The 14769-nt window shown below is 34.5% G+C and overlaps 1 protein-coding gene across 1 annotated transcript; it reads left to right on the forward strand.

Annotated features, from left to right (window-relative positions):
* The first annotated feature begins 1206 nt into the window (after positions 1 to 1206).
* Positions 1207 to 14714, forward strand: cxcl13 (chemokine (C-X-C motif) ligand 13). Its single transcript, XM_042487930.2, has 6 exons — positions 1207 to 1345; positions 2853 to 2939; positions 12052 to 12169; positions 12810 to 12924; positions 13356 to 13436; positions 14414 to 14714. Exons 1-6 carry the CDS (start codon positions 1322 to 1324, stop codon positions 14460 to 14462), a joined length of 474 nt encoding a protein of 157 aa, XP_042343864.2. The 5' UTR covers positions 1207 to 1321; the 3' UTR covers positions 14463 to 14714.
* The last annotated feature ends 55 nt before the right edge of the window (positions 14715 to 14769 follow it).

Consider the following 14769-nt stretch of genomic DNA (forward strand, 5'->3'; position numbering starts at 1 on the left):
GTTTGTCTCTGTGGGTTTTTTTTTAAAATCAGTGTTTTTAGGTAACAAAGTTATGACATTCAACTTTGCAGCTGATAGCAACATTAATATGTTCATGGCGAAGGTTTTGTTTCAATATTGGTGGGTACAAATATGAAACGTGGGATTTTGGGTCCTCTGGCAGAAAATTTAGAGCATCAAACATTTAATTTTTTGAATTCGGCTGAAATTTTATGCACCAATTTGTGCCTTTTCTGCTTCAATGTATGGTGCAAATGTCTTTAAGTTTGCCAAAATCAAAACCCTCTGCTTCTTTCCTTTTTTATTTAAGGGGACATGGAAGATAATACTTAACGGTGTAGAATTTTATTTATGAACAGAAAACAATGTTGCAAAAAAGACATTAATTTAAATATCTAAAAATGTGGGTTTTTTTTAAAAATTTTTTAACAACTCTGTGCGGCTGAAATGAGGCAATCATTTAACTATAGATATTTGTGGTTCTCTTGCTGCAGCAGCAGAGGGTGTTCTGCACAATACTACTATCTGTGCAGAGATGCTTTATGAATGGCAGCATCATACAATTTAAATCTTTAACCCTTTGAGACCTGAACCAATGGGCTTTTAAATACATAAATTGCAATGAGCAACCTGTAAATAAATCACCCAAAAATTTGAAAAAAGTAAAAAGTACAAGAAAATCATATAAAAATTTGAAAAATAAAACAAAATAAAACCCCTTGTTTTTTTTACCCCCTTATCATCATCATCATCACCATTATTATTATTATCATTATTGTTATTATTATTTGCTCATCCTTCTGCTGGCATATGGAGAAAATACATTTCCACTAGCATTGTCACAATTAATATTGCTGCAAATCACTGACGTGATTAAAAAATACCCTTCACATGAAGTATAGGAAAATCGAATATATAAGTTTTTTTCATCTACAAACATCATGACATAAACCTGGCATTTAAAGGGTTTAATTTCTGAAAATTAATAAATATTTGACATGTATGATTACGACTGATTAACTAACTGAAATAACTAAATGAAAGTGGAAAAATAATTAAAAATAATTAATTTATAATATTTAAGCCTGATAATATAATATATAAGCCTGGTTTTGAAAAGAGCATTTAGTGTGCAGAGTAATAAGCGCGTTTCTAATATTAAAGCGAGCTTTAAGGGTTAAACCTGTGAGGTTAGAGGATATTTAGCCTTCAGGGTCACTCACTACACACACGCTCACCTGAACAGGTGTTTCCACTTAATTAGCCCAATGAGCGTCTGTGTGCGGCCTGTTATTAGCATCACTTTAGCATCAGGAGGCAGATGTCGGCAGAAATCGCGGAACAAGTGAGTATTGCTTCTGTGTTTAAATTAAACGTGTTGTTAATAACGTAAAGCTACGTGTGTTAATGTTTCCATTTTATTAAAACCTGAAATAATCCGATGTTATTCTGGCTAATTACGGCTAGCATCAGCGCACCGTTGTTGTTAAGCTAACGTTAGCTAGTTGGTTCTTCTTAATTTAAGAGTATTTGGCTTTATTTTCGCTAACTTAAAATACTTGTTATTAGTTATTCCTTTATTTTACATTTAGTTACTTAATTCCCATGTATTTTTGTTTCGTTTGGATGTTTATAACTGGATTTAAACGATGTAACTTGAGGATATTTATGCTAATCGAGGCTAGCTAGAACAACCTGCTGTTAGCTTTGAGCTAGCTAATAGGTTCCTCCTTCTATAATGTTTATTTGGCTTTAGCCAGAAAATTTTGATTTTTTTTTTACAGTTTGGCTCATAAATACTTAAGAGAAGCTATATAATTTATTCTGCTTTATTTGCAGATTTTTTTTTTTATTGAAGAACCAAATATATACAAAACAGGTAAAAGTACAGTACAGGTAAAAAGAAAATAAGAAAATAGAAAATGACAGAATAAATAAATGCATAAAAATCAAGTCACAAAAAACAACAGCCAAACAAAAAAAAAATAAACAGATGTACAGACATACAAATACACAGTAAAATCAGTCAGAGTATTTGGGAAGAAATTTTCCAAAAGTTTGATACTTTCATTGTTATTAATTAATCTGAGGGATTTAAATAGAGCTTCCAGTTTCACCAGTAAGACACAAAATTAGGAGTTGACTTTAAAGAACTGATGTTAATGAATGAAAAAAGTTGCATGAAATATAACAAAAATGATTAAATACTGAAGAGCACTTTTGTCAGATGATGTCTTTGAGGTTGAAGGAGTAGATTGAGTGTGAGGGTTTTAAAGAAGTGAGCTTCCACAACTGTCCAAAGTCCCCTTTAAAACCTGAACCAATTAGCTTGATTTATTGCTAAAATGTGGAAAAGACGGCAATGAGCAAAGAAAGAAGAAATGACCCATAAATTAGCAAGAAATTAGTAAAAAATTAATAGACACTTACCTGATTTTTTTTTTTTTTTTTTAAAAAAAAAAAAATAAAAAAAAAAAGTTAAAACAACAACAGTGACAACAAGCCAATGCCCTGGCAAAGGTGCCTAGAAATAATTTTTTTAACAATTTTAGATAAGCAAAATAAATAAATAAATGAATAAGATTAAATAAGTTATTGGGATAATTGTAGTATAGTTTCCCCTTAGATAGCTTTTTGCTTAATATTTTCCAGAGCTTTTAAAATAATTTTCTAAATCTGCTAATTTTGTGCAATTTGTGGAATATTTTCTTACCAACTTTCTCATTGCCTTTCTCCCATGTTTTTCAATTAAACCAATTTGCTAAGGGTTAAAAGTTTAAATATATAAGGAAAACATGCATGTACTGTATGTATGGACTATCTATATCGTTATTTTTTATTTGTCCATTAAGGAGGCCATCAAACCAATAAACCGTAGTGGATGGAGAGACTCAGCAGCTTCATCTGGACCCGTTATGAATCTGTGTCAGAGGGAGGAGGTAAGAGAGAATTAAGTGTATAAGAGTAACTTTTTAAACTTTATTTCTTTGACATTCAACAAAACCTTCATGAGTCAGGAATCATACTGGGTTAACACCAGTGGGCTGGTTAATGGTTTAACACCAGTGCTTCACTGTAACTGACTGTTTCAGTGAAATCAGACGTTGGGTGGCTACTGTATTTGACGCTCAAGGCCACTGACCAGGCATCTGTTTTCGACGAGTTAACATTTTTTCAACTCCATTTTCACTCCATAACAAGAGCTAAAATGATCCGTTTATATAATAGCATGAAGCTGCCAGTTGCGACTCTTAGTCATTAGTACTTTTACTTTTGAAATGTCACATAGTTGCATTTTTTCTGTATGCAGGACTTAAAACTTTAAAATGTGGTTTTGCTTCTTTTATTTCAGAGTAAATGACTTGAATACTTCCTCCACCACTGGAAAAAAACCCACATTTTCACACCGTGTTTGCTATCATGTTGGTGTCGCCTGGTTTAACAGTCAGTGAGGAAAAAAGGGGTGCAAAGTTTTACTTTTGTTTCAGTCCAAACGTTACTTTAACCGATACACAGCAGACTTGTGGTTAGAACCTGGAAATGATATCAAAGATATCAACTGCTGATCTTCACAGCTCCGGTCGCTGTGGCAGTAAAGTAAAGAGGCTTTCCTGTATGTCATGAATCAGGAATCCTAATGGGTTAACACCAGTGGGCTGGTTAATGGTTTAACACCAGTAGGCAACTATAAGTTACAGTCACAGTGAAATCAGATGTGTGAACAGCTTATATGAAAACATTTATTTTGTTTCCAAGCGTAAACCAGAGAAATGTAAGATCTTACTGTCAAATATACAGAACATAAACAGAAACACTTAAACTGCATTAAAACAGCGATGATTAGAGCGATTAATGGAGTAACCAGGGAAGTGTGGGCATGTGGAGGAGGTGTGAAAGTTTCCAGTGCTGTTCCAACAGGACTTCCTCTTAAATTTGATAAATGCTGCTGTAGTCGTCTCTACTGACACGTCCAATAAGAGCACCACTCTACAGTAAAACCACAAAAATCATGCAGCTGTATCGAGGGATGGATATATGGAGGAGAAATAAAAGATAATTGTTTCCGTTTTTCTCCAAATTTCCTGCTTTTATTAGAAGTAAATCCACATTTATTGTTCATGCACGACATTTTGGCCAGCCTGCGACCCTGCAAACAGAAACTAATGTGTATGCTTATAGTGTAATTTTTTTAATCACACTAATTATGTTTTCACCTGTTCAGCAGCACCTGCACCATTGTGGTGCTTCAGAGCAGGGATACATTTAACGGAAGTTTAATCTTAAAGTATTTGACTACCCTGAAAGTAAGAAAGACTTCCCCCGCTCATGAAATTCCTGGAAAAGTTGCGAATATAGAGAAACTGTTTTCAAGGCCTGGAAATGGCTTGCATTAAACATAAAGTTCTGAATATACACGGATTTGGAAATTGTTTAAAATATGTTCATAATCATGTTCCTTGTTTATCTTATCGACATTTTACAAATATTGTGTGTCATTCTGTTATATGGGCATGTCAATCAATCAGTTCATTTTTATTTTTAGAGCACCTTTCAAACAAATCAATTGCAATTCAGCAAGCTTTACGGTTTGATATAAGAAACAAGAACAACACAGGAAATAAGCAAAAATATGGATGTCTAAAAATGGATCTTAAAAAAAGAGAATTAGATTAAACTACACAATTTTGATAGTAAGACACTACATAAAAGCCGCACTAAAAAACAATGTTTTTAGTTTACGTTTACAGGCATCAATATTTCTAGCAGCTAGCTGGCGGCAGGAGTGTCAAACAAGTGAGTAAAGTTAGCAACGATAGCAGCTTAGAGGCAACTTCCTGGTAAGTGCATGTTTAATAATGTATGGCTTTATCACTAAAGAGGCCTACCCATTTTAAAGTACCGTAATAAACTCAGGGAAATATTATGGAAAAGTTATGAAAATGTTTTGACAATTCATTGGTAAACGTGTGTGCAAGCTCTGAAGAGCACATTCAGAAAACAGACAAGATTTCATCTGTAAGGTTGAAAAAAAATTTGCGTTCGTCAGTTATTTTATAATTTTCTCTCACTCATTCTCTCTCCCTCTCTCTCTTTACTTTTTCACGTAATTTTTCTTGTCACCTTTTACTAATTTTCTTGCAATTTACAGAATATTTCTTGCCAAGCTGCTTGCGGCCTTTGGAACTGATATGCATTTACAGTAAAAATGAAAATCTTTTCATCAATACTTAGAATTTGTAATAAAACAAACTCAAACACAAAACACAAATGTTTTTAAACTGAGATTTTTAATTAAAAAAGTCAAGGGAAAATCTAGTGAAAATCTAATTTAAAAAGTCAAGTGAAAATCTAATTAAAAAATTAATGAATAAAAAAAGCTCTCTGTGGTTATAGAAAGTAAAAGTTCCTCCCATGCTGACACTTTCTTTGCACTTTTTAATTACTTTTATCTGCAATCATCAGATAAACCTTGCGGATAATCTGTCGACACCTAATTTATAGCATTTGAACCACTAATGAATTATGCACTGCAATAAAAAGAGCAAAACTAAACAGACTACCTATAAAGTAGATTATTAGACATAATCCAAACACTGTTGAAATCGTGCTGAGCTCAGCAGTCAAGTTTTCTGAACTCCCTTTACTCAGCAACATCTCTGGAGACTGACCTTTCTATTTCAATGTAGACAGTCGGGAAATTGAAAGTCCGTGGTTTCCCTTTGTTGGCAGACAGATGGAGCCTGGTAGAGTACCCTCAGCGTGCCAATTATTGAGTGCAGAGTTTATTTGGTGATGGCTGAACGGCCTGTCGTGAGGAAGCAGTTGAGGGCGATTTGCTTCTTTTTCTCTGCTTTAGTTTTGCCTCTGCAGCAGCACAAAGTCTCCACAGAAGTCCTTTAAGTTTCATCTAATCTTGAAAATAAGGAGAAGCAATGAAAAGTTTATTTTTTACAACTTTTGTCTTAAATCGTTAAAGGATCGTTCACCCATAAATGAAAATTCAGTCATTATTTACTTCGATGGAAAGTCGTGTGAAGTTTTATAGTCCACAAAACACTGCCGGTTGTTCACGGAGAAAAGGCGTTGCACTCATCTCCCAAATAGTTCAAGCAAATGGGGACCTGAATCTAAAAGTTAAAAAAAATACATAATAAAAACACAAAATTCCTCCATACTGCTCGTCTAAAGTAATCAAAGTGCCCTGAAGCCCTGATGTTACAAGTTGTTTTGAAAAACGTCACTGGTCTCAAGTTTTTTGCCTTGTTGTAGCCTTTAGCTCCTAGTGTTCACGTACATAAGACCAACGAGAGCTCAAAGTATCTGTACGCCACTCTTTACATGCTACCCAGACGCTTCCAACACACAGACAGTTATTTTAAATCCAAACAGACGTGCTGCTTGCTGCTAACTCCATAAACCTGTCTCTGTGTTGCAAGACCAACAAGTTGCAGAAGCACAAGGACAGAATTGAAACTGATACTTAGAGAGGTAAGATAAATAAATAAATGATGAGAGGCACAAAAGACACAAGAATAATAGAATAAGAAATAGAATAATATACAAAAAAATCAAATGGAGACAAAGAATGCACGATAAAGTGACGCTAAATTCCAATAACGGGTCAAACATTGGCTCATAATTTGTGGTTTTCTGATAATGTTTAAAAAGGAAAATCTTTTTCTCACATTGAATATGTCAGTATTTCTTATTCAGGCAGCATCATTTCCAGAATTAACTGTATCATGACTCCACGGTTTGGCAGTTTCCTGTTTAGATCTGAGTTGGTGTGAAGTATCGTTTCTGTGCAAATGTATATGTGCGTGACTCGGGCAATAAGTCTAACAGTATTAGCCAGCATTTTCAGCATAATCAGCATTTTCTTTCTTTCTGGCTTTGTCAGCGACCGTCAGCACACTGTGGCTGCTTTGACTTCTCGCTTAGAAAATGTTGATAGCAGAATTATATTGTGATCTACTTTTGTCACGATTGCGTTTCAGTCAATATGTTTTAAACTGTGCATGGTCCCTTTTAAATAAATAAATAAGTAAATAAATTAACAGTCAGGTTAATTTGCAAAATGTGAAAATAAAACTAAAAGTTGATAATAGTGTTCCAAATATCTAATTTAGGGTTTATGCAAATATTTTTTCTTGTCACATCTGAATGTGTCAGCACAGCCAGTCAGAATTAGTCTAACACTACAAGCTGGCCACCAGAATCGTTGGACATTGATATTTGGTTGACTTTGACGCAAAATAGTGAACACAGATAAACTGATATTTTTTTGGTATTATATTGTGCTGTTGAATAACCAAAAACCCAGCGTCTTCCAAAATATCATGCCCACGTCATCTTGATGTAGAATAACAAAATGTATTGGTAAAGAATGCAAAACATTATAATGTTAACATCCACACAATGAGGAATTACCGTCGTTTGACATTCAAAATATTGTCAGCCTTAGGAGAGGGAGGGGATGACAAGCAGCGAAGGGCTGAGGCTGGAGTCGAAACCCGCTGTGACGAGGACTCAACCGCTGAACTCAACCACGGCGCCCGCTTTACTTTACCCAACCAAAAATAAAAAAGTTGATCTGTTTTTACCCAATGTGTTCTACACCCTCATTTTGACCTTCGATAACTTCTTAAGAAGAAGAAATGGGAAATGAAAAATGCTGAATGTTATTTAAGGTATAAACTGTTTCAAAATTTTAAATGTCAGTCAATTTGCGTCACCACATTTTTAGGGCACCAGGAACCAGGCACCAAGCGGACTGAATATTATCAGAAGCAAAGCTTCAGAAGCAAAGCTTCGCTCTCTCTTTTTTCGCTGTTGCAAGCTGTTGCTGTTGAAGTTAACCTTGTCACATTTTGACAGTGTTGGTAATGACTTGGTGTGAGTATCAGCATCATTAGTGACATCACTAGCGCTGATTAAGTGCTGGTATGAATCTAATTCTGACTTTTTTAGACCTGAACCAAAATGCTTTCATCTGATTTTATTGCATTGGCAGTGAAAATGTTTTTCAAGAGTAGTAGTTGGGGCTGAGCGATTATACCTAAAGTCATTTATTCCTTCATTCATTGTCCGTAACTGCTTGTCCTTGTAAGGGTTGTGGGGGGGGGCTGGAGCCTATCCCAGCTGTCACTGGGCGAAAGGCGGGGTACACCCTCGAACTTCTGCTGTGTGCTATTAATCATTTTACTGAGGAATTTGGCTTTTTTTTTGGGTAGGCTTACTTCCTCTATAGCTACCGACAGCCTGCCAGCATTTCCATATAGAGAAAGATTGAACAAAAGGTCATGTGCTTGTGGCCCCAGGCCCCCAAATCACTACATCTGCCCCTGGTAATAATAATGAGAGCTCAGCATGAGCAACTGCATCAGACATGGAGTGATGCGTCCTGATGTTTCTAAATACTTCCATCCAAAGTGTGACTAAACCTGAAATTAACGCAGAACCGTCTGTAGAAGTCTAAAGAAGTCACTTTCCACCGCTGAATATTTGTCTGTTGGTTCATTCAGACACTTTGATGCCTTGAGGAGAAGCGGCGCTCTGTCTGTCTGTCTCACCGCGCTGCTGTCGGACCATCAGCTGATTGATCCGTGATAATGAAATGCTGTGGCTGTCAAACACTCAGCTGTTCTAGAGTCAAAGTTGTTCACTTCATTATGTAACACTTGTGCTGCCTGTCGCAGTGTTTTGGCTTGAAATTTGGCTCGGTGTCGTGAGAGCGCAAGATAGAGTCCAACAGAGAGACACAGCAGATGCGTGGGAGTTGGCAACCCTGTTGGGGAAAGGATTAACATAATTTAACAACACGCAAAATAACCGACATGGGCAAGATTACATCAGTTAGAGGTTCTGAATGTCAGTTTTGATAATTTAGTTAATTAATTACCCGGCCCTTGTAGTATTGGTACTGGACCTAAACTGTGACTTGAATTGACCTTTGACTATAGCAACGGAGCAGTGATCATGTAAGAGCCTATAGTATATTTCTTCAAATTCAAATTTTTACTTGTTTTTCCATCAAATACTTATGTATGACATAATGTGCTTCTGCAAATGGATATCTTATGCACCCGGACTACTAAATCATGACAATTATTTCAACTTCCTCCCTGTACTTCTCTCCTGAGGATTGCAGCAACACACTTTCACCAGGAAATTTCCGAGACAGCCAAAACTGCAAGTGCTGTTTATATCTATGTATTTTAGTAACGTCTTTAAAATCACTTCTTATAATCCAGTTTCATAGACATGCTTTTATGTGGTGACATCTTTTTATTTCTTTTTGTTAATTTGTATTTATTTTACCTATATTATTTATGTTTTATTTACTGTATTTCGTTTTATTTGTGGTTTTAGTGCTTTATTTGGTCTATTTGTTTATATTATTTTATATTGACATTATGCGTCCTGCATCTTCCATTATTTGTCCTTTTGTTTTAATCTTACCCTAACTCTACCCTAGTTTTGTCTCGTTTGTGCTCATTATACTGTTTGGCTTTTTGTTGTTGTATTGCCTTGTATATCCCATTTCTGCTTTTGCTTTGTTTGTCAAAGCACTGAATTAACACTATTTTTAAAGGTGATATATAAATAAAGTTATTATTATTATTATTATTATTATTATTATTATTATTTCAGTCCAAGTTAAAATCAAATTTTATAATATTTAAAATAAACACAAGTTAAATATATCTGGGCAAAAATTACTAAATGTCAGGAACAAAATAATTATATTGTGCACACAAATGTCAAATTAAAGGGAATGATTTGTCAGTTTCATTTTACAGTCATATTAGTTTTATTTTATAAAATTGCAAATCAGAAGATGCTGAGCTTTCGTGGAGGTGGTAGAGTTGGTTTATGTAAGATTCTAGCAAAGCAACACAGTGCATAAAATAAGCACAGCAGAAATGTCAAATAGGTTCACCACCATGTTTAACTATAAATCTGTAAACATTACAGTTCTGTCTTAAAATGACAACAGAAATAAACAAGTTTACCAATTTCTCATATCTCCGCAATTCAAAGAAACTGACAGTTGTCCAACCAGAAGTGTCCAACTGCGCCACGTCACAGTGATTTGGTCCATATCCATTTATTAAGTGGGTTAATGAGAAATATAATTAAATAATAAACATAAGAATGTACATATGTATATAAATATAAACAATATATAAACATATATGTATATGTTTAACTATAACTCGTTTGGATCACTCCTAATGCAATTTAATGAACGATAGAAATACGAACAGCCAATCACAATCTGTCTTATTTAGACGTCACATCCAACGTAGATCCCAACATTTAATTTGGACCACAAAATGTATGTTTTTATGTTGAAAAAAGATGGAGTGAAAGTATGGAGTGCGTAGGACGTGCTTTGCGCTGCTGTTTACAGAACGTTATTATATTGAACGTTATGGATCCTCACATCGTTTGAGTTATAGTTTTAGTGATTAGTGCCGACGGCCGCTACGTGTCTTTTGACCCACTAGAACCACCTCATGGTGGTGCGGCAGTCCCCAACTCGATCTCAGCAGAGCTTAGCATTTACTGAACGTGACAGAGCTCATCTAAATTTAACCTTAGAATATACATCTTATTTTCATTAACGGGAACTAGAGTCTAATTTTGGCGGGTTTTGGGGGGAAAAGAGTCCCTGTAATCAATTAGTTACCAGAAAAGGATGTGGTTATCAGTCAGGGACCTCCGAGGCAAATACAGAAGTAAAATCTCTGCTTGAGTTTGGTTCCTGGTACTCTCCAGTATACTAACAAATATTCTCTGTTCCTGATTCTGGCCAGGGTTAATCCCACACTGGTGCAATTACACTTTGTAATGTGATACATAAATTTCCATCAATCTGTTTTGGATTTACAAAACATGCAATAATTGCAGTTTTTATATTGGTGCTATCATGTCCTCATACACCAAAATTAAAATAGCTTTTTTTCCTTATCTTTCTTTTTTTCATGCAACCTGAGTAACTTTTAAGGTAACAGCTTGAGGTAAAATGCAGTAGCAGTTCAGTTGAGCAGCCCTTCGGCAACATTCATTATTCAGTCAGAGAGATTAGTTATTGAAATGAACTTGTAGAGTTGGATACTTTTATTCTAGAAGATAATCAGAACCACAAAACCCTTTTCAGTCTGACATTGAGACATAAAACTACCTTCAGATACAATGCACCGTCTTTTGGTTATATTGCATTCTGGTTTACTCATTTGGTGTGTCATATCTGTTTTGTGTTGTCAAGATACTGGAATTTCTTACTTTGATACAATACCTTGAAAAATACCAGTGTATGTCCATTTTTGCCCAAAGTACGCTCTGCACTCCAAGAGGGTTGTGCCATGATTTTTTAAAAATTGTTCAAGTTGTTTTATCTTTGTGTATGGGTTTTATCTTTTATCTTTTTTTCTTCTTGTCATGTTTTAACCTGCATGCTGCCTGCGGTGTCTGAAAACCAAATCTACCTACGGGTACAAATAAAGTAACCTGAACCTGAACCTGAATAACCAAACGGTACAAATACTCCAATAGTGCTCCAATGAACAGTCTAGCTCCAAAAATGAAAAATATGAGGCGGCAGATGTTTTAAACGTGGAAGGGTGCCACAAATACATCAATGTGTGGGGAAACCCTGAATGATAATTTGTGGGACTCACAAATTATTAACTGATAACTGATAAACATCACTGGGATAATGCATAAATACTTGCAACTGGCACATTTTCCATCCCAAATGGCATTTGTATCCCAAAAATGTGCAAAGAAAGTAGTAAATGCATGGAATTTAATACATTACATGATTTTACATTACACTGATGTGAAGTAAAGGCTGGTTTATGTATAAGTAAAAATAGACTCTCAGAAAGGAACTCAAACCTCATTCAGCAACCACCCCCCCTCCTAAAAAAATAAAGATGCCACAATTTTTAAATTTTGATGAGTCAAGGCAGTGTTCTTCCTACGCACACTTCCTTATTTGCTGCTTTATAAACCCAGACTTTACTCTATTCACTCTCAAAGACTCACAACACTCTCACATCCTCATTGGTGCTGATCAAAACAACCGCCAAGATGACGACTAAACCACTGCTTCTCCTGGCTGCGCTGACCTTCTGCTGCTGCATCGCCTCGATGCATGGTAAGAGATTACCCTTTCACATTCAAAATCTTTAATAACATAATTAGGTGGAATTTCCTTAAAATCATGTTTTTTTTTTCTTACCTCAGTAATCGAGTCCTCTCAGTATAGTATCTCTTACATATATGTGCCTTAAATTAATCAAACAATAAGGTGTCGTCCGCATATAGGGATATTTTTCTTATCTTAAATTTAGTTGTTTTTAGACACTATGTAGCTATAATTAAGGTTGATAAAACATTATGGGTATATAATTATATTTTACTAATCAATGTCATGTCTAAATATATTAAGGCCTTTTTGTTTTGCTCAGCAGCCACTTACTTGCTTTTTCTAAAGCTTTCAACCCCATCTTACAAACTTTGTCAGGTGGTAGTTTTCTCATGGCAGACCACTTTTTATTGCATGAATTAAGTTCAATATTTTAATGATTTCCATGAAAAATGAGCAATCTCAGTCCACCTAGGAAGATAGTGAAATGTGGTTGAAAGATCCTGAAAAACCTGACTGTGCAGACCTTGAGTTAAGCTCATTATGATTTTCGTTTCTCATTTATTGTCATTCTGAAGCTTAAAGCCACCACAGACTGAGATAATCATTCAACTTAATAATTAGGCTTTTTCAAATTAAATTTTTACAGCTTTTGTGGGACGGTGTCACTGCATACGGACGAGCTCTCGTACTATCCCAATTCAGCTCATCAAGAAGATTGAGGTGCATCCTATTTCAGGACACTGTCGCTGGACTGAAATCATGTGAGTAGTCAAGACTGAATTAAATAGGACTATTTTATCACGGCTGTTATTTATGTTGTCATTTTTACTTACCAGTTTAATGTGATGTGAGTTGAAGTAAAGAGGATCCTGTGCTGAAGTAAAAGTAATGATATATAAAAAACAATCCATTATTAGAAAAGGCCTAGCCTAGAGCAAAAGTGAAAGAGGTGGAATAAAAGTGCAACATTGCACAAAATGTAGACTCAAGGTTTTATCTAGTCATTCAAAATACAAATCTCCAGTACTGTACAACTTCAGTAAATGTACTACAAGTTTCACTCTTGTTCATCTGAATACCAACTGGGAGCATCTTTTAACATTGCTATCACTCACCTTTCATTTAAACGTTAAGTCCAATGTGAGAGTTTTTCCACTGACAATAAAAAAGTAACTTCTCTTTTTCTCCACAGAGTCACCAAGAAGAAAGGCTCTAAAGTTTGTGTTGATCCAAATGCAAAGTGGGTTAACAACCTGCTCACCAAATTGCAAAGGTAATGACTTCACTTTGCTTTATTTTTATGTGTTCACATTCTTCTTCATAATTTTATACATTTTAAAAAACAAAATAGTTTAAGATATCTTGTACATATTAACAACAATAGCTTTTAATATTATTGTAAAATAAATATTTTTGCATTTTTGATTGATGGTCAGACACTAAATGGATATTTTTTTAAAAAAGAATTTTATTAAATAGAATAATGAATATAATCGTTAGTTACAGCCCAAAACAAAAATGTCAGTGTTTGGTGTATGGTGTTGGTCATGCAGATGAAGCTTTTTTGTGTTTCTGCCTTTATTTTCCACACTTGTTAAACATTTTTACATTTTTTTAAATTTTAAATTAAATAATAATTAATTAAATAAATAATTAAATAATAATTAATTAAATTTTTATTTTTAAATTTTAAAAAAAAAACAACAAAAAACTACAAGTTATAGCAGCCAAGAGCGTCCCCAACTCCCCAAATATCACTACCGCTCACTGCTGATGTTTTTCACTGCTGATGTTTTGAAAAAAAACTACACTTTATTCACTGGTGTTGAACTTTAAAATATCACAAGAGAACTGAACAAACATTTTGTGATTAGACGCAATGGTTTCTTTTAAGTCTTATTTGACATGGAAACGTTTCTTTTGTCTCATTTTCGGTCCCTGAAAACAAATGCAAACAAAAAAAAACCCAACAAAAAAAATATTTTCTCACAATGTGTATTTGCTGGTATTTCATTGTGTCTAAAGGACGAGCTGAATGAAAAGAAAGGCTTCCTGTTTTCTTGGTTGTCAGTTATTCGAATAATGATAATAAAAACATTACAAGAATCATATAATACTGTATCCACTCAGTTAATATTATGTCATCCTTGACCACCATACAGCACTATTCTACTGTTTCTTTCATTGCTATATGAATTACTATTATTTGTCTTTAATTAATCATTTTTTCTCGTCTTTTTCTAAATTCAGTAAAAACAAGAAGCCTGAATCAACTGCTGCCAGTGCTTCCAGTGCTTGAAGTACTGACACTTGTATACAGTGATGGTGCTGCTTTAGGTGTAAAACGTGTTATTGGTGAATTCATTAATGCTTTATGGATACTCACACTGATATAAAAATGTTTTAAATGCGTTCATATTGCCATATTATCTTCAAAATTCACACATCTGTACTGTGATCTGAATTGTTTTAATGAAGTATTCATAGAGAGCTTTCATGTAAATTTGACCCCATAAATGTGAATTAAATGCATTGATTATATTTGCTGTAACCTCTGATGTGCTCATGATGTATTCTTGTTTTCTAATAAAGAATAAAAATCACAG

This window comes from Plectropomus leopardus, chromosome 4 (assembly GCF_026936395.1).
Source record: "Plectropomus leopardus strain MGB_pleo_1.0 chromosome 4, ASM2693639v1, whole genome shotgun sequence".
In the NCBI taxonomy this organism is placed as follows: Eukaryota; Metazoa; Chordata; class Actinopteri; order Perciformes; family Serranidae; genus Plectropomus; species Plectropomus leopardus.

Coding starts and splice junctions, on each gene's coding strand:
- cxcl13 (XM_042487930.2), top strand. CDS start 1,322: ATGTCGGCAGAAATCGCGGAACAA. Junction 12,170..12,809: donor CTGCATCGCCTCGATGCATG/GTAAGAGATTAC, acceptor AAATTTTTACAG/CTTTTGTGGGACGGTGTCAC. Junction 12,925..13,355: donor TGTCGCTGGACTGAAATCAT/GTGAGTAGTCAA, acceptor TTTTCTCCACAG/AGTCACCAAGAAGAAAGGCT.